Genomic DNA, 25,948 nt, shown 5'->3' with positions numbered 1-25,948 from the left:
TCATGGTGCCGAACGAGCCGCTGGGCGCCGAGTCGTACAGGTGCTGGCACACGCCCGCCGCGCCGCCGCACAGCAGCGCTCCTCCCCCCCACCCCCACCCCCACACCGAGGCCGGGCGGCGCGCCTACGTGATGGCGCACTCGACGGGCGCGCCGGGCGGCAGGCGCTCGGCCAGCAGCGCGGCCACGGCGCGCGCCAGGTAGCTCATGGTGCCGAACGAGCCGCTGGGCGCCGAGTCGTACAGGTGCTGGCACACGCCCGCCGCGCCGCCGCACAGCAGCGCTCCTCCCCCCCACCCCCACCCCCACACCGAGGCCGGGCGGCGCGCCTACGTGATGGCGCACTCGACGGGCGCGCCGGGCGGCAGGCGCTCGGCCAGCAGCGCGGCCACGGCGCGCGCCAGGTAGCTCATGGTGCCGAACGAGCCGCTGGGCGCCGAGTCGTACAGGTGCTGGCACACGCCCGCCGCGCCGCCGCACAGCAGCGCTCCTCCCCCCCACCCCCACCCCCACACCGAGGCCGGGCGGCGCGCCTACGTGATGGCGCACTCGACGGGCGCGCCGGGCGGCAGGCGCTCGGCCAGCAGCGCGGCCACGGCGCGCGCCAGGTAGCTCATGGTGCCGAACGAGCCGCTGGGCGCCGAGTCGTACAGGTGCTGGCACACGCCCGCCGCGCCGCCGCACAGCAGCGCTCCTCCCCCCCACCCCCACCCCCACACCGAGGCCGGGCGGCGCGCCTACGTGATGGCGCACTCGACGGGCGCGCCGGGCGGCAGGCGCTCGGCCAGCAGCGCGGCCACGGCGCGCGCCAGGTAGCTCATGGTGCCGAACGAGCCGCTGGGCGCCGAGTCGTACAGGTGCTGGCACACGCCCGCCGCGCCGCCGCACAGCAGCGCTCCTCCCCCCCACCCCCACCCCCACACCGAGGCCGGGCGGCGCGCCTACGTGATGGCGCACTCGACGGGCGCGCCGGGCGGCAGGCGCTCGGCCAGCAGCGCGGCCACGGCGCGCGCCAGGTAGCTCATGGTGCCGAACGAGCCGCTGGGCGCCGAGTCGTACAGGTGCTGGCACACGCCCGCCGCGCCGCCGCACAGCAGCGCTCCTCCCCCCCCACCCCCACCCCCACACCGAGGCCGGGCGGCGCGCCTACGTGATGGCGCACTCGACGGGCGCGCCGGGCGGCAGGCGCTCGGCCAGCAGCGCGGCCACGGCGCGCGCCAGGTAGCTCATGGTGCCGAACGAGCCGCTGGGCGCCGAGTCGTACAGGTGCTGGCACACGCCCGCCGCGCCGCCGCACAGCAGCGCTCCTCCCCCCCACCCCCACCCCCACACCGAGGCCGGGCGGCGCGCCTACGTGATGGCGCACTCGACGGGCGCGCCGGGCGGCAGGCGCTCGGCCAGCAGCGCGGCCACGGCGCGCGCCAGGTAGCTCATGGTGCCGTACGAGCCGCTGGGCGCCGAGTCGTACAGGTGCTGGCACACGCCCGCCGCGCCGCCGCACAGCAGCGCTCCCCCACCCCCACCCCCGTCCGCTTTGGCGCAGCACAGCGTCGCGTCGCCGTTGCATCGCATCTGAAAGTTGACGGTGTAGATCGGTCAAATCTTACAATAAAAAAACAATGCTTGATGTAGTTCTGTATTTTTTGTATATTGTTTGGAGTCCTTGGAGGAATGTGAGACTATGTTTTGCAAGCAAAAAAAAGTTGTGCTCTCTGCGTAATTTGAGACAAACTGCAAAAATTTCGGACTTTTTTCAGATTTTACAGTTTTATTATAAAACTATGGGTTTTTGGGCAAAACTTGCTATGTAATGTTGAAAGTATATTAAATTTGAAACAATTTAAGCCTATAAACAGCGCCGTATCTCAAATAGTTCTTGAGGTATGGTGCTTTAAAAAAAGAGTATTTTTTTCCTTGGAATAAAATTTTTCGTTATTCCTACATTTTAAGACAAATATCGGCATTTGCTATGAGATATATTGCAATGAATAAAGTTGTAGCAAATTTAATTACCTTTCATTTAAGTGCAAGAAAGGGTCAGGAAGTCGTACAGTTCTCTAGTTATCGTAAAAAAATGAAATTGCTGTAATGGGGAAGGCAACTAATGTATTGCTTAAGGCATTGTCAAAATCCCTACAAAAGGCATTACCATAGTCGAGAATGCAAACTACGATTAGCTTTTACCAGTTTTCCCCGATAGCAGGAGAGCGACGACGGAGATCAACCATTTTTAAAATGCACTCCCCTCTTCAGTAATGAAATCAAGATACAATCTGTAGTTTGGCTTGTTTCACGGCCCCACTTTTTGTTTGGCCATAGATTCCATAATGCCGGTTCTGATTTAACAATTTGTTATGGTTATGAACTTGTTTTGATAGGACCTTGACGATAGCTCACGGTAATTGGCGGGGTGTTGGCGAAACGCACTGAAATTACTGGAAGTCATGTCATTATTTAGTATCTTGCTCGCGCTCGCTTATTGGTGCTCTTGAGTGTACTCTGAGTCGTGGTAATACAAGATCACGATAATATCCTAACCATAACATATTGATACATCAGAATCAGCTACCACTACCCACTCTAGGTAAACGTTTGTGTTATAGGGCATGTATGTGACTCAGTCTTGTCATGTTACCAGTATATTATAACTTCTTCAGTGGTTTACCGTATCTACACGCAATAAATTACAAATTTATTTCCAATGGCTGTTAAGGCTAAATGAATGTGGAGCTACTGCTCAGAGAGTTGTCAATCCACGGGTTGTAACTAGCAATACCTCTTTCACTACTAGTATTTACTGTATAAATGTATTTATAGTAAAAAATATTGGAAAGTAAATGGGTCAATTTGTCAATAGAAAAAAAAAGTAATTGTGTGGTTTTATGAAACCACGATACAAGTGAAACTTAGGGTTACTATCCGATTTAGGGCCACTTGCACCAACCCACTAACCCGGGTTAACCGGTTAAACTAGGAGTTACCACATATGGATATCAGTACAATTTGACACTGGGTTAACGGTTTAACCGCTTAACCCCGTGTTATTGGGATGGTGCAAGTGGCGCTTAGGGTGTTAAAAACTTAACTTAATAAATATTAACCCTTTAATTATCTTATAAAAGCTCGCCCAACGCCAATCACGCCAATGTAATTCACGCCAGTTACTCAACATGGTGTTGTAGTTCATTACTAATATCGGTTATACGCGGGTCAAGGGCTAAAGAAACCGGTATAAGTAAGCTCTCCGATATGAAACAAATGTATGCAATACGCCCGGCTTGGCACATGTTAACACACACATATCTAGAGTGACTAATGGTAGCTGATTCCGATGTATCAATTTGTTATGGTTAGGATTTTATCGTGATCTTATATTTCATTTCATTTATTTATTTAACCAACTTACATTTACAGCAAATTGCCAAACATGAAAGTTATAGGTCACAGTACAAAAATATAAAAACGACTCACAGTACACTCAAGAGCACCACTAAGCGAGCGCAAGCTGGACATCTAATGACACGACTTCCAGTAATTTCAGTGCGTTTCGCCAACACCCCGCCAATTACCGTGAACTATCGTCACGGTCGTATCAAAGCAAGTTCAAAACCATAACAAATTGTTAAATCAAAATCGGCATCATGGAATCTATGGCTACAATCAAAAAGTGGGGCCGAGAAACAAGCCAAACTACAGATGGTATCTTGATATCATTATTGAATGAGTGAAGTGCTTAAGAGGGCAGTGCATTTTAAATATGGTTGATCTCTGACATCGCTCTGCTGCTATCGGGGAAAACCGGTAAAAGATAATCGTAGATTGCGTTCTCAACGATTGTACTGCCTTTTGTAGGGATTTTGACAATGCCTTAAGCAATACATTAGTTGCCTTCCCCATTATAGCAATTTCATTTTTTTACGATAACTAGAGAACTGTAAGACTTACTGACCCTTTCTTGAACTTAAATGAAAGGTAATTAAATTTGCTACAACTTTATTCATTGCAATATATTTCATAGCATGAGCGGTTGTGCCGATATTTGTCTTAAAATGTAGGAAAAACGATAAATTTTATTCCAAGAAAAAAAGTACTCTTTTTTAAAGCCCCATATCTCAAGAACTATTTGAGATACGGCGCTGTTTATAGGCTTAAATTGTTTCAAATTTAATATACTTTCAACATTACATAGCAAGTTTTGACCAAAAACCCATACTTTTATAATAAAACTGTAAAATCTGAAAAAAGTCCGAAATTTTTGCAGTTTTTCTCAAATTACGCAGAGAGCACAACTTTTTTTTGCTTGCAAAACATAGTCTCACATTCCTCCAACGACTCCAAACAATATACAAAAAATACAGAACTACATCACGCATTGTTTTTTTATTGTAAGATTTGACTGATCTAGTGGTCGTCGGTGACCGTGTAAGTTACAATACATATTTATGTTTTAGTGTTCACGTCAAACTTTTAAAAACGAAGGTAAGTACCATACTCTTGTTTCTGTCGACATTGATGGGTTTCATTCTTTGCCTTTCGTTTATTATCACTCGTTGCCATGATTACGTTCTATATATGTCGGCGGCCGATCGTAAGATCAGGCATATCGTGAAATTCCTAGGAATATCGTGAAACGTGAAAATCTTTGACTCCTTCCCTGAGTCGACGGGGCTCCTATTTCTGGGCAGTTTGCCCTTCGGACATCTGAAGCAACCTAACGAACCTATCCTACCTATCTATTGAGTTAATGTGACTATGGTCAAAACATTACACAGGAACATTACGATCTGCCTGATCGTACGATCGGCCTACGACATATATATATGCTAGGTGCACGACTGGCGCTGTCCTCATTTTGTCGGTTTTTCTACATTAAATCTTATGCCGCTAGATTTAGATGCATTAATGCTTTACATTCTAATAAGATTACGCGTGTTTGTGATAATCAGCGCCACTTCTCCCTCCACCCACTTCGCACCTTGCCAATAGGATTTAATTACCAAACACGAACTTTTGTGGTATTGTGGTTATCATAGGCCTATTACATCGAGGGCCATCTACTAAGCACGGTAGTGGAAATATATTACAACATTTTTCTTGACCTTACAGACTATACCTGATCCGGGATCCTTTTAATTTACCGAAACTTTTTTGACCAAATTACGTTTCCCAACCAAATTTTACCAACTGCACGTTTGTCAACTCAATCTTTCCCTTATAAACATTTGACAAACTTAAAATCCGACAAATGATCATTTCCCAAACTGTTACTTTACAACTTTTATAAGACCAACTGTTTTTTTCCCAAATGTTTTACTTAGGCTATAAATGTTCGCTCAAATTTATTTTTGTCAAATAAATCACTGGACAAAATTATTTTGTCCAAAAATATCTTTACTTAAAAAATATTAGTCAAATAAATGTATTGCAAAACCACTACTTGACAAAGTTTAGTTGGGAAATGATTAGTTGGCTTTTATATTTTTGGGATAAATTGTTTGGGATATGAAAATCTAGCAAAAAAAATTTCGGTAATCCATTAGTAACCCACCTGATCCCTATCCTCACCTGATCTTCCAAAAATATCTGATTAGCCTTGTGCACCAGATGCTCCACCGTAATAGTCCCGCCCAGGTGGCTCACTGCCTTGTACTCCACCACAAGAGTCAATACCATGAGCGCCTCCACCACGAGCTGCCGGTACTCGGGCTGGGGTATGGAGTTCAGCACCGTCTCGACGGCGAGCGCGAATTTCAATTCTCCGGACGTCATCTCTTGGGTCAAATTCGGTTGCAGCACTTTGCCTTGGATGACTAGACCTTGGCACTGGGGAGAAAAATATATGGTTGAAAACAAAGTTTTAGATATACGAAGCCAATAAGTAATTCCTAAAAAAGATTATTTTGGTAAAAAAACATTTTTTTTAAACCTTCATAGAATTGGTAAATGCTGCTAAGCTTCGAGCAACACGGAAGGGAGGCGGCATTCGCACTATTTCCCCTCTGCCGAGGTACAAGATTAGCGCGTCAATCTAATCTAGCGCGGGTAATAAAACTAGTTGCACTTGGATTTTTCACTAGACCGAGTCCAGACGCGCGCGTGAACACTGCTGCACAAAAATGCCTGTATGCTCGGTTTTTTGTTATAAAAAGAGGTTGGGGACATCAAATTTACAAAAAGAAGGTGTTACATTTCACATGTAAATTTTTTTTTACATATCATACGTTTAATTACATTCAAACAAAATTATTATATTTTAGTCTCATGTAATTGTTGGATTTATCGATTTTGCTCGCTCAGTACAAATTGCGGATCGGTCGAGCGACAAATCCGACTTCTCATCTCTCAGAATACAATAACATACTTCAACGAAAATGTGTTAGTGTGCGTGTTATGACACTTGTCACTCGTCCGTACACAAAAAGAGATCGAGGTTTGCAAGATTTGTCTTTGACGTGTGTCATTTTCTATGTATTTGTGTCGTCATTACAGATTGGATTTTGTATGTAAGTGTGTGAGAAGTGCGACTGTGTGCACCTTTCCCCCCGCGAAAAATGGCAGAAAGATTTGTACGGTGAGATATCGCTTGGGCCCCTCCCTTCCGATGTGTCGGAAGCCGGTGTTGCTCGAAGCTGCTAAGTGGTATATACTAGTATATATGGGGTCCCCACATATTTTTCAAAGGGACCTTAAATATGCTACCCAATACCCCGATATTTGCTGATAGGCCATCATCAGTCAGACAAACAAAGGGGATGGCAAGCGTTTGACGCCAATAAATCATCATCATATAAACCGACCAACCTAGGTTAAGGTTACTAGAGAAGTCACAAACGGGAAAAAAAGGTTTCCATACATTTAGTATGGAAAAAAAAAATTAAAAAATCACATGCTCTTTTTTACGCTATTACAAAATCCATCTTATATAAGTGGTAGAGGGTAGTGGTATACCTTTTCCAGCACGCCCCACACGCGCGGGTAGAAGTCCCGCGGCACACGGTTGAGCGCGCCGTCCAGTCGGCGGCGGCGCAGCCACTGCCCCTGGCGGTCCGGCTCCACGATCGGCGGGACTAATAATAAATATCGAGCTGTATTATTTTCATCAAAAAAACGAAAGACTTTATGATAGACTATTCCTAAATCAATAAACGAACAAGATAATGTTTACGAATGGTCTGTGTCGCTTGCAATATTATTATTTAATAGATGTTTCATTGAAAATGTGGCAGGGTTAATTCATTAATTATGTAAGATAAAAAAAACCGGACAAGTGCGAGTCGGACTCGCCCACCGAGGGTTCCGTACTTTTCAGTATTTGTTGTTATGGCGGCAATAGAAATACATCATCTGTGAAAATTTCAACTGTCTAGCTATCACGATTCATGAGATACAGCCTGGTGGCAGACAGACGGACTGACAGCGGAGTCTAGTAATAGGGTCCCGGTTTTACCCTTTGGGTACGGAACCCTAAAAAACTAAGTGCATGCGAAGTTGTTTTCAAGTAGCCTCATGTGGTATGTCACAAACATAATTGAAGGGATGTTTACAAAAACAACATACATAACTGCTTAGAGCGGATGACACTTTTTTAAGAACATTGTTAATCGTTTCAGGTGTCAACCAGTGTAGTCAGTTATGTTGTTTTTGTAAACATCCCTTCAATTATAATCATACATATAGAGACTAAATAAATATTGCCAATATATCGTTGCTTATCATGAATAGTGGCACAAAACAAAATGCCATTCGATTTTAAATCGTACCAGTAGAAGATAAAATATTAAATGCAATAGAATTTCATTTAGAGTTGTGCCAATGTTCATGATAAGCAAGCAACGATATGTATAAATATATCAATTATAATATATTCCGGTAAAATAATAGCCGCGACATGTCGGTACTCTGTATTTCGCTAAGATTCCCACGCCACGTCACAGGCTCAGCCTAGTGTGGGGATCACTTTACTGCCTCTCCTGTAATATTAATTTCTGAAATAAATATACAGTGGAATCCGTTTATTATGACTCCGCTTATACTGACCAACCGCTTACTATGACGTAATTACTGTGCGAAGTTTGGTTTTCATATAAAATTCTTTGTGACAAAGTCGGATAAAATGACTTCGCTTATAGTGACAAATCGCTTACTATGACCTATAAATCCTATTTTTATGAAATTATGTCCGGTTTTCGTGGCCATCCCCACGTCTCTCTCTGTGAGGATGTTTGGTGCGTGTGGTAGTTTTGATTCTCAGTGGCAAGTTGATAGTTAGTACAAGTTTAGTAAAGTTCATCTCTGACAGAGGATTTTGAGATTAAATTGGAAAAAATAACAAAAATAAGAAGTTAATCAACTATGCTTTATATGACATCCGCTTAGTATGACGGATTTGTCACTTCCCTTCGATGTCATTATAAGCGGATTCTACTGTATTTTGATTTTGAAATATGACAATTGGCAAAATATACAAGTCTTGTTTTTTAAGTCGCTTTTTATCGTTAGATTTTACCTACCATAATAGATTGAACAAAGACGCACAAAGAAGAGAAAAATGTTGAATCTGCAAGTTTGATGGGTGAAGCAGATGGCGTCATACTCTAGGTACCAAACAGTTGTATGCATGGGAGAAAGTCGACCATCATTTGAAAACGAACCACTATACAGATATAGTGCATACCTAATTATTTTCCTTCGTATTTTCACGGAAACGTATACGAACGTGTCTTGCTATTTCAGTTAGTCTCGGTACAAAAAGTATTGAGGTTGACTGAAGTAGCAAGACAAATACGAACGTTTCCGAGAAAATACGAAGGAAAACAATTATGCACCTGTAATTGTGTTTTCTCAAAAATGGACGGCAAAGTCGACTTTGCCGTTTAAAAAATAGGTTGCGAAGCGCGTAGTTTATGGTCAGTCAAAAATTAAAAAGTTAAAAACATTGCAGTCTCGATTTTGGGACTGCAATGTTGCATACAAATTCCATTATTTGTCGAGTTCCAAACTTTTTAAAAGTTGAAATGGCCATATCAAATGAAGGCACAGGCCCATTAAACAGCCAAACAGATGATTAGTACCGCGACTATTTAGCTGTCTCAAATAGGTTGGCGTATTTTCGGCAGAAAAATACACTTCTATTTTTTTATTAAAAAAATAAAAAGGCGGCAAAGCTAATTTTTTCAATTCTTTCTACTTTTTTCTGTGAAAATATATACGTAAGAAAGTTGCTTTTGTAAAATATTTCTATGATATTTATATTTCTTGCACCATTTTTCATCAGAAAAGCACTATATATGACTCGGCTGGAAGGCTACTTGCTGGCTTCGGATTCAATTAAACGGACTCCCAAGGTCGTCCGTTTAAAACGAATCCTCAGCCTGCAAGTAGCTACTTCCGAGCCTCGACAATAATGTACTATTATTATGGTACAGCGTATACATACTGTCCTCAATGTTGCCCTGGAGCGACTGACCAGACTCCAAGATAATTTGCGATTTCTTGCCGTAGCGGTGCGATTTGTTGCTCACGATCGAGAAGTTTCCGCGACCCACTAAAATGAAAATCATATATTAGGAAAATCTGTGTTAGCATTTGTTTTGTGTTAATTATATGAAGTTGCTATTGGAGTTGCAGAAAAAAAGGTGAGTTTTCCTGATAATATTGAATGTTCCTGTTCTAGCCTAAAACATATTATTAGATACAATTTAAACAACCAACAGTACGTAGCACATATTACAAATGGTGACATAGGTACATATCTTTTCATCTCCTATAAACTAAAAGTGTTCTAGTTTTATATGATCCATAAAATTATAAGGAGTTGTATCTATGAAGGCGGAATTAGTAAGGAATGCTATATTGAACAACCGGTAGCAGGTAAGTAAGCGGGTGAGGGTCAAAAAGATCTTAACAGTATTATATAATCTCTTTCCAAACACATTTAGGAGCATTTTAAATACCTGGCCCGCTTAGTCACTTCTGCAGCCGACTGATGTTCATAACAAGAATGAAGCTAACAAAATAACAGTGATAAAGGGCCTTTTGCTTATAAAATCGCAACAATGACGTCACATATACATACACGTACATAAACAAACAAAACTCGATATAATTGGATTTTATTACAAAGGGGGTTTACACTCAACATATACAAAAGCAAAATTCCGTAGTGCACAAGAACTCGCCTTTACTCTTGGCGAATTTCTCCTTTATTACACACAGAGAATTCGCTGGAAAGGAAATATATATTTTCAGGTCAGGTATATAAAGGTAAGAGGACCTTTGGGGAAAACACTTGTATGGAATTTCCTCTTTCCCCACATGACTATAAGAGATATAACTTGAATAAACTCCCAAAGAGAAGAGTTGAAGAGAAAGTTAATATTAAGTATATAGAATTTTACAAACCCTATAAAAATATTATAATCTATAATAGTATTTATATATGTATTGTAAGGCAAAGTGGGTACTAAAATTGGAGCAATTGTATATCATACATACATGACGTTAAAATAGACGTTGACACGAAACAAAAGCAAATATTTTTATGGTGGCTAAAATATGTAAGATTGTAAAAAATAAACAGTGACTTATAAAGTCTCAGAATCCTGTAGTCTATCTGTTCGAACCAGATCTTGAAAAAAAAAGAAAAAAAAAACGAAAAACAAGTGACTTATTCGTTGTATGTGACCTGACCGGTACTTCATTGGCTGCATAACCTAATCACGTAGTTTTACGTTTACATTGTTCTAATTTCCGAGTGGAATCACTATAAATAAACTAAACAAAACTAAGATCAATGTGGCTAATTCCGTCATAGGGATTATTCCGTCCACTAGCGTTTTTCTTGAACAACGAACAACATTGATAATTTCGTCGACAAAGCAGCCATTGCTTTTAGTTACAGCAATAAAAAACAAATGGTTTTTTTTCCTACGATTGAAAATCAAAGAAATATACGCTCATGGACAGAATAGCCCCTATGACGGAATTAACCACATTGACCTTACCGTGAATCTACGATATTAAACTAGCAAAGCATAGTTACATTATAACTTACAAGTTGTATGGGTACCAGGATGTTCCCAGATAATCACAAGAGGAATGTTTCTTACCACTGTTGATGGCAAATTCCTTCCCGCTGAGAATGTGGTACAGCAAGTTCTTCATTTCGAACGGAGACAAGTTAAGAAGGTGCTCCGATGCCTCCTCGCCGTCGCAAGACAGCGTTCTGGACAGTTCCGTGGCCATTACCTGGACAAGAGACAGTTTTGTTACAGATGTAGTGCATAACGTTCGTATTGGTCATGCTACTTCGGTCAACCTCAGTACTTTTTGTACTGAGACTGACTGAAATAGCATGACACGTTCGTACGTTTCCGTGAAAATACGATGGAAAAGAATTATGCACTACATCTGTTCTATATCAGTGATTACAATTGTTCATCTTCAGAACAACGCTTTTTACGCAAACCGCGAAATTCACTCTTTTCACGAATCGAATATGCAAAAGTAACAAAACTATGATAGTAAAAATAATTAATTCTAAAGTAAAAGTTAATTACTTAATTACAATTTACAATAATATTTTTTTATTTTATAAATAATATACCTAATAATTTGGTTGTTAGAGTCAGACCAAGAATAGCCTGCAGCGGATTTGATACCCCACGCAGTGCAAGTGTTATTTTAAACGTCAAACTTCAATGAAATTATGACGTTTAACATTTGCACTGCGTGGGTATCAAATCCGCTGCAGACTTTTTTTGGTCCGACTCTATTAATTGGTATAGGATAGGTAGTACCATCGTCCACACTGTTAACTGTACCTACATCGGTGGACATTATGCCTTTTGTAATAAGGTCCACAGATGTACAGCAGTTAGCAGTGTTGCTGTTTGTACCTAGGTGCGAGTAATAGTAGTAAACATAATAACTATCATAAGTGTCGTTTTTTAGTTGGCAAACTTATCTAAGTTCAGTCCAGGAACTAAGGGGATAAAGAAGAGAGTTTATTTATTATAATGCACCAAAAATGTTACTAAACCTGAATAATGAGTCCGACGCGCAGTCTAAGCATCTCCAGGAACAGCTGCGGCTCTGTTCTTATGAACATGGCCAAGTATACGAGGAGCTCTTGTGTCAGCATCGCCGTACTCTCGTCGTCGCCATATGCCTGGGGCGAAACAACTTGTCACTGAATATTTACTAATAACCCCCTTATTCATAAAACTTTACGGGCCTGGTTTAGTTAAATTATATTTTATCCCTTTCTTACAAATACGTAGTCAAAATGACCGATACGGACAAACGATTATTAGCTAATTGAGCCTTTTCATTTCCACATCAGCCTACGAGACCTCTTAGGTACCCCCTTATTCATAAACGCTTTGTAGCGCGTTACTTTGCATAAAGTCATAATAAAATACAAAGGTGAACTCACGTTTTTAGTCATTGGTAGATTCAATAGGGTTGGCCGGTCGAAGTATTTTACAGATGGCGCCAGCATAGCTTGCCCTGTCAATCCCTAGAATTGTGTCAAATTCTTGGTTTCTTTTTGGAATTTTATGCCCTGGATGCCAGCCCTTTAAGCCAAATCTCATAGAACAAAACAAGAGACTCGGGCAAGCTATAATTAAAAAATATACAAATGATTTAATTCAGGCTTTAAATATCATTATCTTTTTAGTATGCTACTCGTCTGATGGCGCCATCTATGCAAACTTTAGACAATTTCCAACTCCATATACCACGTTTTTTAAAGATTAGAATTTATCTAACCTCAAAAGTAGTGGTAATTTAAATTTTTCTGCTGAAATGCCAGGGTTCCTATGATACAACAATATGTAAACGACACTGTAATTCAGTGCATAGTTACTCAGATTTAATTTAGGAGGAAAAAAGTTACCACTACTATTGAGATTATAAAAAAATCTAATCTGAAAAAATAACGGACATTATAGTTTGACATGTTTCGGATGCAGAACATTTTGGTATAGATTCCTAACGTTCTATCTATATATATCTAGGTACCTAACGCTCATCATCGCAACAGAGCCATTAACATAGACATGTATTTTGTGAAGGTATATGGCATTGGTAGCGAAAACCCGTAAATTCTCTTGGGCTAGGCTGGGCTAGGGGATATTGTTTAAGTCTAATTACAGTAATTACGTACAGTCTCTTACTGTATGGTAACTTTACATACATGTTTGTATGTCCAATCATATCTAACTACACAATACATTATTACCTTCTTCTGTTCGACGAAAAGTTTGCTTGCTTGTGGAAAAAGGAAATGTCTAAATACCAAAACATTAGGTACCTTCTTATGTTCGTGATCATTCTTCTCATTCCGAAATGTCTGCGTGTAACCAATAGTGAAATATTTTAAATACGAATTGGATTAAACGCGATCGCCTTTAATCAATTGTAATTTTATTGAAGAAAACACAGAAATATGTGGCAATTAATACATGTGTAAGGGTGGTATTTCACCTGTGCCACTTCTTTGTACAATGTCATTGCGTCTCACTCTCTCATTAAGAGACGCAATACACATTGGAAAAATAAATTGGATAGATGGAATGCCATCCTAATCAAATTGGGTTCGGTATTGAGTATGTAATACAATAAGGTTGCACCTACTTCCTGAAGCGCTATCAAAAAGAGATAATGATAATAACATACATGGCTTTGGGATTCAATTGTAATACACATACCCCGCATACCCCGGATTTCTTGTGTTTATAGTAGGAGATACGTTGTAAGGAATATCATCTCATTTGTTATTTATTTGTGACATTAACCGATTTTTATCTAAAATCAAGGCAACTATGGACTGACTAACTTTTTAATAAGGCAACCTTATTTAGATTATATATAAAATAAGCTTTCATTTGATAATATACGATTAAATTACAAAAATAAACACAATAATTCTGTCTGTTCGCAATATAACTAGGCAACCTATTTGTAATTAGTCAATTATACAGGCAGGTCAATGTACGAAATTCCTTGTGGAAAGCGTCCTTTTAGTAGTTGAGGTAGTCTGCGTGTTGAACTCACCAAATGTATCAACTGCCTCAGCTCGTTCTCGGGCAGCGGCGCCGTGATGGTGTGCTCGTTGTTGGGCGGCATGCCCACCGTGATCTGCTTCTGGCGCACCAGCAGGTCGGTGACGGCCTTGGCGAGGTCCTCCACGCGCTTGCCCAGCATGCCGGCCGTGTGCCGCACGAGGCCCCACAGCTTCTGCGTGCACGCCTTCTCGTATAGAGACTTGAGGAGGTCTTTCACTGTTACAGCTTTTCCGTTTTCTGTCATGCCTGGAACCAATCGTTGATTGTATAAGATAACGTTTAAATAAATAAATAAATTGTGGTCATCGCAACTGGCCCTTATAGTGGTGATCTGTAAGTATGCGTTCGGCATACTTACCGGTATTGAACTCAAGTCCGTGCGTGTCGACCAAGTACTGCAGGATGTCGCCCTGCTCGTCCAAGCTCTCGGTCTCGCGCAGCATCGTCACCAGCTCGTCGGTTTCCTGCTCCGCGTACGAGACGCCCTGCGACTCCGACGCGGTGCGGTTGCGGACGATGACAGGGATGTTCTTGTTTATCAGTACTGAAAAATACTATTCTTTTAGGTCTTTTAGTTTTAACGTTCATTCTTTTTATTTAAAGTTACACGCGCGCGCCACGAATAGAAGTTACTTCTACTCAAAACCACGAGCTCTGTCTATCCTAATGGATGAAAAAAATATCCTATTTTTTCCCCATTTCATTAGGTACCGTACCACATAGGTTTTTCATAAATTTTGTAAGACGGTAACGGAATAGAGAGAACGAAAAATGTATGGAAACATTTTGTGTTTCACTCGAGAGCAACCCTCGTGCCTTAAAACCCTCGCAACACTCAAGATTATAATTTTGTAATATTTCGCTTGCTCAATATCAATATTAGCACGAAGGGTTAAACAACAATTTGGAAAACAAATAATTATTCTTAAACTGACCTTGTTCTTTAGGCGGAGTGGGTAATTTCTCTTTGGCGACTTCCGTGGGTGTAATCGAGCCGACGCCTAAACCGGTTGTAGAAGTACCCCTAGAATATTATATATTATTGAATAATGAATATTATCTAGATTAAATATATGCAGGTACATACAGTGAAATTGTACCTATAGTGTAATATGTCGTTTCAGGATATCGCTGGCCCAATATTACAGGGTTTTATGTTGCATTTTCAAGATAGTTGAAATTCGACTTAATGTCACTATGACAATGTTCAAATTTCAGTTTGATAAAAGTGAAACATTAGTGAACCCTGTAATATTGGGCAAGCGATATGCTAGTCAATTTTTCGATTCAATAAAACTAAATATTTCGATTTATGTAGAATTTGGTTATTAGAGGCATGGTAATGGCATTTAATGATGATTTCGCTTTATCCAGATTCAACTACTTATATACTCTTCCGTTCAGGTGTGGGACCGGGACATCGGTATACACGTGCATAGAGCTGTTTCGCTCACACACCGTGTGATAACCGCGTAAATGTGTGTGCGTGTATAACAAGCCATACTTGGTGATAGATCTCCTCCTGGCGTCGTCAGGAGACGGGCTGCGGCCGTAGTGCGCGTCCACCTCGAGCCAAGATGGCTTCCTCTCGAGTTGCGGACCCACGTACTCGCCTTCCATGCCAAGTGTCTCCGCTGGAAATGTATTGCTCATTTTAACATAAAAACACAGAATAAACCGGCGGCCAGGAAGCTCAGCTTTGAGAGGGCGTCGCCTGGCAGGGCAGCTGCCCTCCCTAGCCCATCATCTGGCGACGCCCTTGCTCAGCTTGTTACTAAACAACTTCAGCATATTGTCTTCAGTAGCTCTGCACTTGCGGGTTGAGTTCTATAAGCATATAACTCACAGTCCACATTGATGGAGCGCGTCTTCTTGATGGCGCCGCGCACGGACATGCGCCGCTTGAGCATGCGCGCGTTGGGTGCGCCCGCCGGCCGCGACAGGAAGCTCAGCTTGTTGCTGAACGACCTCAACAGGTGCTCTTCAGTAGCTCTGCACTTGCGGGTTGAGTTGTATAAGCATATAACTCACAGTCCACATTGATGGAGCGCGTTTTCTTGATGGCGCCGCGCACGGACATGCGCCGCTTGAGCATGCGCGCGTTGGGTGCGCCCGCCGGCCGCGACAGGAAGCTCAGCTTGTTGCTGAACGACCTCAACAGGTGCTCTTCAGTAGCTCTGCACTTGCGGGTTGAGTTGTATAAGCATATAACTCACAGTCCACATTGATGGAGCGCGTTTTCTTGATGGCGCCGCGCACGGACATGCGCCGCTTGAGCATGCGCGCGTTGGGTGCGCCCGCCGGCCGCGACAGGAAGCTCAGCTTGTTGCTGAACGACCTCAACAGGTGCTCTTCAGTAGCTCTGCACTTGCGGGTTGAGTTGTATAAGCATATAACTCACAGTCCACATTGATGGAGCGCGTTTTCTTGATGGCGCCGCGCACGGACATGCGCCGCTTGAGCATGCGCGCGTTGGGCGCGCCCGCCGGCCGCGACAGGAAGCTCAGCTTGTTGCTGAACGACCTCAGCAGGTGCTCTTCCAGGTAGCTCTGCACTTGCGGGTTGAGTTCTAGAAATGAAAACATGACTTTCTAAGGCCCAGCACATAAGAAAAATTGGCAAAGGAATTTAAACCAATAGTGTACTTTAGGAACTAGGAAATAAAGTCGAATTCCTTTTGTTTAAAAATCGTACGAAACAAAACGAACGCAATGTTCGATTTTTTTTTTATAATTCATGGATTCAAACCGGAATTAAATCAAAAGTTAGGCAAGGTCTCCTAGGACCATTTTCGAGTAGTAGCACGCTCCCACGGCGGGTGCCGATCTCGTCGCATAATAATTGATTGTCCTAATGTAATGTTACGCATAAAAATCTTTTCGCATAATTTTTCTCCAGCTGAAACAAAGAGTATTTTCGAAAATATTTTGCATAGGTTGGGTAGAATAGGGTAGGTTAGGTTAGGTTTTTTTTATAATTTTTCAGAAATGTTATTAGTTTCAGCATAATACTATTTATGCGAAATGAGTTTTATGCGTAACATTACATTAGAACAATCAATTATTATGCGACCCAATATAGACCCTCCCACGGCCCATTTAAAATACAAACTGTATGAAACATACAATTTATATGAAACTAAATTTTATGATCTCATCATCAGACATCGTATATTTTATAGCATTTTTGGTGCAGCGGAGCGGAGTGGTGTTAACGGAATTGGTATAGATAATTCCAACTGAAATGGTAAGTTAAGGTTAATATTAACGTAATTAACGCTAATTAATCATTAGGGTTGAAATTATTTATACCAATTCCGTTAACACCACCCCGCTGCACCAAACATGCTATAAAATTTACGTAAATTTAACTCAATACTATTTTCATTTGTGGGTGTGTGTGTTTTCATTGAATTAATATTCCTCCTCATGTAATACTTATAATAGGGTAAATCGTCAATTACTGGCCACCGGCTAAACACTGGCCACCCTAAACTAATATTCACCTATAAATTCTATTTATAGTTACTAAACAGTGACCAGTAATTGACGAATTACCCTGAGTACTTACTATCTGGATAACCGTCTTCTTGACTTCCCAAGAAACTCAAATTGGTTATGGCGGAAGTGCTTAAAAAGTCCCCCAGATTTCCCAAAGTCACGCGGGTACCATTAATGTATCCGGACTTTAATTTTTTCATGGTTGTAATCATGGCCATAGGGATTTTACCCTGGTCTGAAAAGTAATGTATGAATCTATTAGATGAAAAATATTGTTATTGAACATATAACATATAATAAAAAGCTAGAAGCAAGCAAGCATGTTAAGGGTCAGCTGGAACCTTATACATAAAGTAAACAAAGATGCTAGGCGTGAAAAATTTCGTACATAAATCACCATTTGCCATTGCACAGTGGCATTGACCGCCGACATCGGCGAGATAGCAATATACTTAATTATGTGCGCGCGATAGAGATAGGAAGTCCGAACTTCTTCATGCTGAGCGTCCTTCCTTTAGCTTTGTTTGTAAAATAAATATTTACAAGTTGATTAATTATAATTACAGTCGACTTTATGCGACGATATGGGTATAATTTATATAAGTGTTAAATGTACTTTAGTAATCCCCAATGAGAGGCGATACTGTTATTCGCCTGTATTTTACAGTAGGTACAGTTAGCATCAAATAGTTGGTGACAGTTAAAGTAACCAAACATATCGCAACATATCTTGTTTTCTATGGTAACAAAGGGTTCTTATATTTTACCCACTTTGGCTATCACTATCTATATGATGTTGATTGAGCATGAACAGTGTACATTTTCTAGCAATCATATTTGACAGGACATTACATTGAAAAATATTTGAGTCAGCCGACTGTATCTGAAGAGCCGTCAGCTCTTGCCAGATATTTTAGATGTATATTATTACTTTATGATTGCAGGAGCACAAAATGTTTATTTTATATCTCTGTAGGATAAACTTGCGCAAAAAAAAACGCCGTGCAGGCATGCAAAGTGTTAAATTAATGATTGGATTTATCAAATGCAGTTAGTAAGGGCCACTTGCACCATCCCACTAACCCGGGGTTAACCCGTTAAACCGTTAATCCAGTGTCAAATTGTACTAGTAACCATGGTAACTCCAGGTTTAATTAGTTAGGTCAAGTTAGGTTTAACCCCTGGTTAGTGGGATGGTACCTACAAGTGGCGCTAAGTGAATTACGCGATTAAATTAGGCATGAATAAAATTTTAAGAAGACATAAGGTTACTTGCGCTAAATTTATTTTATTTTAGATAGTTTCAGTAATAGGGTCATCCATTAATTACGTCACACGTTAATGTTGTCACAAGGGGGAGAAGGGAGTCACAAACTTTGTGACGTCACTTTACTTTTATATGTATAACGGAAAACGTTTTTTTTATTTGCTATACGTACCTACGGGACAACTAATATAGTTAATAGTTATTGCAATGTTAAATCATTTTTATTAATATAATTTTTATTCCAAATAGGTTTTGTGATATACATTTTCTAGTGTAGCTTTGAAAACAAAAATATGTTTTAGTAAAATTAATACTTACCAGGGAATATTAGACAAAGCTCTGCGTAGGTGGCACCTTTGTGGCACATACAGTAAACAAACCACATTGGCACATGGCCTACCGCGAAACAAGAAAATCGAAATTTCGTTATCTAATCTCTCTATCACTCTCTCTCTGCATATTCGAGCGATAAAGAGGCAGATAACTAAATTTCGATTTTCGCGTTTACCGGTAGGCCCTTGTTAACAAACCGCCTTGATGCATCAATGTCATATTTTATTGTCTGTGAAAACTTGTCAAAAAACAGTTTAAGGCAGAGTATGTATAAGTTAGTCTATGAATTTACTGAGTCGGTAGTGCTGCACTCTGGCGGCAGAACATTGCAGTAATATCCCCTATTGATGATTGCGTTAAAAACAAAATTGTTAAATGTAAATATGTAAGGTCACACCAAAAGTGACCAAACCAAAGGGATGGGAGTTTGCCAATAAATGTCACCAGATGTAACAATAAGGGGGAGGGGTAAAAAAATGTGTGATGTAATTTATGGATGACTCCATTGACTCCTAACAATTACAAACAGAAAAAAACATGCTACTCAATCGTTCGAAAAAATTACAGATTTTGACATATTTGCAAGTAAAGTCAGCTGGAAAATTATCTGACACTGCATAAAAGTTTGGGTTTAGCTTATGAGCTGACTGTCCGATTATTGCACTCATATACTTATAGCTATTTAGCTATACGTCCCTATCGTTTACTATCGGAACTATTTAGCCATTAGGTTTTAAACTAATTGGCCTAGATATTACGGTTATCAAAGACGAACGGTCTACTTAATAAATGTAATAGTTATTCATTGTTCGTACATAGCTTAATGTGTAATAGCATCTGTTAGTTTACCTAACAAATACTGCGTGGCTAGTAGCGTGATGGTCGGGCGGCCGAGCATCTGCTTCCAGCTCATCCCGAGGAAGGCGACGTTCGCGGTGAATGTGCTCGCGAGCAACGCCGGGTCGCGCGACATGTAGTATTCCTCGTAGTCGAAGTTCTACGACACACCCGAGAGTTAACACTTTGTACGCCCACGACGGTTACGACTATACTATTTATCATCCACGTGACATCACGAATCAACAGGTATCCAGAATCAGAGTCATCACTCACGGATCTTCAATTAAAAATCCGAGGGCCTACCTCGACCCATTTTTTTTCGGTCGTCCGTCTATTGACGCTCTATTCCAGGGGTCACCAAATGGCAGACCGCGGTCCGGATCCGGACCGCCGACCTATATAATTTTAATACTTATTTAATAAACTCAAGTAGAAACGGACCGCGATGGTCACATTATTTAAAGAAATCGGACTCCTGAAGAAACTAATTGGTGACCCCTGCTCTATTCTATAACGCTCGAATATTATGCAAGAGTGATAGAAAGGCAGATAACGAAATCGATTTTCGCGGTAGACCCTCTGACTGAATATATATGGGATGTGACCGGCTAGCATGAGTTGCGTTTTCGCGCGCGAGTCCATGCTTGAAGTCGCGCTAGATGTATGGAGTCGTGCGCGAGAACGCAACTCATGCTAGCAGGTCTGGTCTATGGCCTCCGACTTTTGCCATGAATCTCTCAACGATCAAAGTCAATGAGCAGAGCGTTCAGGCGGTGATGGCCTTGACAGAATGAACTGACGGGAGAAAATGTTAGATTCATAAAAAAATGTTAGATTTAAACAATCATGGTATACATCTAATACAATAATCTCATTAAATTTACCTCTGCCAGTTCATTATCTGTAATTCTAGATACCGTAGAGTACAGCATGTAGGTACTTATTTTAAAACTATCAATGGAACATAGCTCTAAACGTGTTTTGCAGTGAGCAATCGGCAGATTTTAACCCCGTCAGTCATCGTGCTTTCACGTCACAGCTGCATTTATATTAGTCTGGTACTTAAGTAACTATTCGTGTTTGCCATGTAAAAAAAAACAAGAAATTAATGCTCATATCATCGGCTTATAATTTGGCGTATAATTGGACCCTATATCTTTGCAATAAAGCTTACGAACTTTCAACCAGTAGTGGGGATTTTTTTTTTAACCCCATTGTTGTCATGACCGATATTGTTTTTACTGTAAACCGAATTATTTCCCCCACAGGACAGGCTATGCCTTAGTGTGGGGGTCAGGATAAATGTAACAATTATTTTTCCGAAATAAAGAATTTGCATACATAACAAACTTAGCTGTATTTGTTTGGTTCGATAGTCTATTCGGAAAGTCAGGGGTCATCCATTAATTACGTCACACGTTTAGGGGGAGGGAGGGGTCAAGAAAATGTGACATGTTGTGACATGGGGGAGGGGGGAGTCACAAACATTGTGACGTCACTTTAACTTCATCAATAACCGAAAATTAATTTATATTTTTTTATTCGCTGTACAGTTAAATAATGAATTTTTGGAAGTAATTTTCGTTCCTAATTGGTTTTGTGTTATAAAATTACTAATATTTCTTTTACTAATAATATTTTTTTATTCAAAAAATAATGCCAACTCGGCCAACGAAATTGCCTAAAATGTGACGTCACACCAGGTGGGGAGGGATTTGCAAAATGTGACCAAGTGTGACAAGGAGGGGGGGAGGGGTCAAAAAACCTAGAAATTCGTGTGACGTAATTAATGGATGATCCCAGAGAAGAGTCGTGGAATGTATGGGGCTCAATAGGTAATTAGGTACATAACACGACTCTTCTCTTTCCGAACAGACTCTATCAATAGATATAACAAAAGCTTCTTCTTTTATATGTAGCCATACACGAATTAAAATAATGGAAATTAAATATAATCAATTCTTTAGAAACAATTAGAAAGACTAACTAGAATCGAAACTGGTCTCAAAGTATACATTTAAAATTTTAATTAAAACAAATTAGTAAGTACCTAAAGTTGCGTCTTCTATTTCGTTAATATACCAATGTGTTGAATATAACCTTAGGCTGACACATAGATGATTAATGTGTTAGTAAAAATAAATGAAACTCTCTTATTAGCTTATACAGCAAACTTGGATTCTAATAAAAAACCTTCATAGCTAAGGGAATCTATAACTAAGGAACTCCATAAAAACACATTTAAACTGGTACCAGGGTTCACAGCAAGCATATCTATATAAAAATAAATCAAAACAATAGGTACCTAAATATGTTTGATTCAAAGTCAAGACAATAAGTGGACGACCAAGAAGGTTTTGCCAAGATGACTTCAGGAAATTAATTTCTGCTTTGAGGGTGTCAACCATCAGCTCATAATCGGAAGCGATGTAGAAACGCTTCATGTCAGAAAACTAGCAAAATAAATAAAAACCGATTACCTTTCAAAACTAGCAAAATAAATAAAAACCGATTATCTTTCAAAACGAAGATAAAAAAAAAGTTATGTTTTATTATGAATTACCAGTGCACCGTCCGTGCCGATAACTGGATTACTCACCTAACTTGACAACGTAAAAAGTAAAAAAAAGGGTTAAAAATTGTATAGAATTAGGTTATATAGACCAATTATTGGATAATAATACAATAGAAAATTACCTGTGGTGTAAAGGCGAATATCCTATCATTCAACGAGTACAGTTTGCTTGTACTGAGTATACCAACATCTCGAGATTTCCTTCCAGAGAGTCCAAGCTTTTTGTTTCTTCCTGAAAATAAATGCACAAGTCTCATAACCTGTCCCACTCTTTTTTTCCCTGGAGTAATGTGTATTTAGCAGGGATACTGACAACTTTATTAACAAGACCTGTGCCCTGTTTATCAAAAGCTTGTAACTTTTAATACAAGTGGAAGTCCCTTTTTGACAGCTTTTGTTAGAAAGGGACTTCCACTTGTATTACAATTTACAAACTTTTGATAAACAGGGCACAGGGGCCTGTTTCTCAAAATCTTGTAACTTGTAATACAAGTGGAAGTCTCTTTTTGACAGCTTTTGCTAGAAAGGGACTTCCACTTGTATTACAAGTTACAAGCTTTTGATAAACAGGGCACTGGTTAGTTTTTGAGATAAAATTATGAGTCACTGCATATGATATCAAATTTCTATACCTACATATGCGAATATTATTTGAAGAGTTCCAATTACTTATACTAGCCTAAACTGTTTTTTTTTTTTTGTATATTAGTCATTGATTCGAGTCAATTGGTCCTCGCTAGAAATACGGGCGCCCGTTTGCTCTTTGTTTCAGTAAGGGCTGATTTAGACGGCGCGCGAACTCGCATGCGATTTTAGTTACATTGCGGACTGTTGGTGACGTCCAATTCAACCGCCTGATCAAAAACCGCAATGTATTGAAACTCGCATCGTCTAAATGAGCCCTAAGAGCTGTATTGGTAGTGGATTGCGATGTCTGTTTAGTGGTTATAAGCGTAAACTAATACATTACGTTAGATACATATCCACATCCATAATATTAGTTTTAAATGTTACTGTACATTCTGTAAGTTTGTCTATCTAATTTGAATTCTCCCCTCATCTACTCGAAGGTTACTGGAAGAGATCACTTACAGGGATAAGTTCGCCTTTGCACCTTTTTTGTAAATATTATGTAAACCTGTGTTGGTGTACAATAAAGTGATTACTACTACTATTACTATTAGTATTAATTTACGAGTCGTATAAGTTCTGTGGTATGAATTTACCTAAATATGTGTAAAGATGGCTTAACACTCTAGCTGGTTGCACTTCTATAGGCGCCACCTCAGCTATTGTTTGTACGTGCAGATCATACTCGATCAACTTGTCCCGTATCTCATTGTCCTCGGCTAAGATGACGATCTGGACCACTACATCTGGCTTCTTCTCAGAGCACAACCTTCTGTTTAGTGGGTCTAACTCGCCAACTGCTAGGAAACCCTGCAAATCAATACATTTAAAAATGATTGTAATTGTAACATGTAATTAAAAATGTTCAATATCTTATACCTTTCAACAAGCAATTCTTGTATATTTATTCATATATATATATATATATATATATATATATATATATATATATCGGGGATCCCGGAAACGGCTCTAACGCTTTCAATTAAATTTGCTATATGGTGGTTTTCGGGGGTGAAAAAACTAGGTCTTACTTCAGGGAAAACGAGTATTTTTGACTTTTTTGAGTTTTTATATGTTAATAAAAGTGAGCTATAATAAGTAAAAAGAAAAATAATTTGTAGGTTATAAACTTAAGTAGTCAGAAGTTAAATGATCAAAAGGTTTCTTTTCACTTTTACTAGAATCAAATCAATCTGATACTCAGAAAGTTGGTACAAGCTTTCTATATATATGCCCTGATTTCTTAAAACACTACCTAATATCTAACAATATATTTCTAGAACTCCACATATCAACCTATTCAAATTGCTCACTTGGCATTTTGCTTTATTACTAAAATAAGTATTTAAGGATAGGCTTAAAAAACATGTTTCCTTACCTCTTGCAAGAGCTTTCCCAAAATATACAAAGACTGGGCCCAAATAAAAGGACAACGGCCCAGGGGTATACGTTCCTGGCTCCCGGGTTGACACTGTTCCAGGTCAGCCTTCTCTGGCGGCACAGCGTAAAGTTCTGGCACCAACTTTATTCCGTCATCCTCTTTCCTTATCATTAAATTTTCTAACTTCTGCATATACCCTGATATATTATTTTTATCTCCTTGGAAGCAATAATCCAAAATTAAGTAGCAGAAGAATAGAGGCCATTCACATTCTATGTTCTCAAACATTCTTAACTCCCAAGGCTCGTAATACAACCTATTTGGGTCTTCTCTCGGTGTCTTGTGACCATCTCTAAGAAATCTTTTACAGCCATACTTTCCTTGTAGTTTATTGACTATTGTGTCTCTAGTTTTGGTTATTAACTGTGGGTCATCAACAGCAAATGCTGGATAGCTTATAATTGAAAGCAAGCCAGAATCCAACTCTTTACTATTTGATTCTCTGGGCAACATGGACTGTAACACTGCTTGGCATTTCTGGGCTTCATCAGCTAATACATGAATGACACTAGAGGGGCCACCTCGGGCTCCAAACAGGTCTAGCTCATTCATAGCCTCAAGAGCAGCCTTTGCCATACCAATAGAGCTGGCATTCAACTCTGGCAACCCATGGTTTGTTTTGTCACCTCTCTCCCAGATACCGTAATCAGGAGTACAATAAGCTGACTCGATATAAAACACTAGGTTTTGAATAAAAGCTACCTCGTCCAGTGAAAACACAATTTGCAAGCCTGATGCTGTCATTTGGGCAAGGATGAGCAAATAAAGGGAGATGGCATCAACCTGCAGGTGGCCCCACTCATTGTCTTTGACCACGCTGCGGCCAGTGGTGGATGAATACTTGGCATGCAAAGAGTCCAGCGGGTGTTGAGTACTTTTGAATTTCTCAACTTTGTCTTTTTGTTGCATCATGGCCATTAATAGACCTGTGGAATAATTTTATAAATAAAGATATAATTAGACTTTATGGGTGAACAAATAAGAAACATAGCTGCAACAAAGTTACTTACCTCTCATTAATTTAACACAGCTTTGTTCCAACTCATATGTTTTGGCACGGTCTTCATCTTGATCTGCAATCTTTTTGAAGGCCATGGACAGGCCCCATACTGCCAATATACAGTACAAGTTGTCCCTGATCCATGCATGATCATTGTCCGGGCTCGCAGGGAACAATCCAGTAACTGGTTGTTGATGGTCTAAAATCAACTTATGCACTACCCTTTGGTAATAGTCCAGACGAACTCCGGAATTACTACGAGTCCTCATCGTGGACCACTAATAAAAT

The 25,948-nt window shown here is 40.5% G+C and overlaps 1 protein-coding gene across 2 annotated transcripts; it reads right to left on the bottom strand.

Annotated features, from left to right (window-relative positions):
* Positions 1-1,334: 1,334 nt before the first annotated feature.
* Positions 1,335-25,948, bottom strand: LOC134789375 (probable phosphorylase b kinase regulatory subunit alpha). 2 transcript variants are annotated; one of them, XM_063760006.1, is made up of 18 exons: positions 25,671-25,948; positions 24,598-25,586; positions 23,813-24,026; positions 22,709-22,818; positions 22,317-22,464; positions 17,642-17,806; positions 16,473-16,640; positions 15,576-15,705; positions 15,007-15,095; positions 14,430-14,615; positions 14,061-14,317; positions 12,040-12,168; positions 11,108-11,246; positions 10,184-10,222; positions 9,436-9,543; positions 6,948-7,066; positions 5,565-5,822; positions 1,335-1,571 (listed from the first exon to the last, which is right to left on the bottom strand). In XM_063760006.1, exons 1-18 carry the CDS (start codon positions 25,927-25,929, stop codon positions 1,350-1,352), a joined length of 3,729 nt encoding a protein of 1,242 aa, XP_063616076.1. In that variant the 5' UTR covers positions 25,930-25,948; the 3' UTR covers positions 1,335-1,349. The 2 variants fall into 2 exon arrangements, with proteins under 2 accessions (XP_063616076.1, XP_063616077.1); XM_063760007.1 differs by lacking the exons at positions 10,184-10,222; positions 22,317-22,464 and adding an exon at positions 20,021-20,168.

Source organism: Cydia splendana, chromosome 3 (assembly GCF_910591565.1).
Source record: "Cydia splendana chromosome 3, ilCydSple1.2, whole genome shotgun sequence".
Lineage (NCBI taxonomy): Eukaryota > Metazoa > Arthropoda > Insecta > Lepidoptera > Tortricidae > Cydia > Cydia splendana.
The sequence above is the reverse complement of the archived record's forward strand: the minus strand, read 5'-3'. Positions and strand labels throughout refer to the sequence as shown.

What these genes read in the sequence shown, in the direction of transcription:
- LOC134789375 (XM_063760006.1), bottom strand. Translation starts at nt 25,929, where the DNA reads ATGAGGACTCGTAGTAATTCCGGAGTTCGTCTGGACTATTACCAAAGG. An exon ending in GGAATTTGCCATCAACAGTG is followed by an intron (nt 10,223 to 11,107) that starts GTAAGAAACATT and finishes TTTCCTTTCCAG; the next exon opens with CGAATTCTCTGTGTGTAATA. An exon ending in AAAGGAGAAATTCGCCAAGA is followed by an intron (nt 9,544 to 10,183) that starts GTAAAGGCGAGT and finishes TTTTCATTTTAG; the next exon opens with TGGGTCGCGGAAACTTCTCG.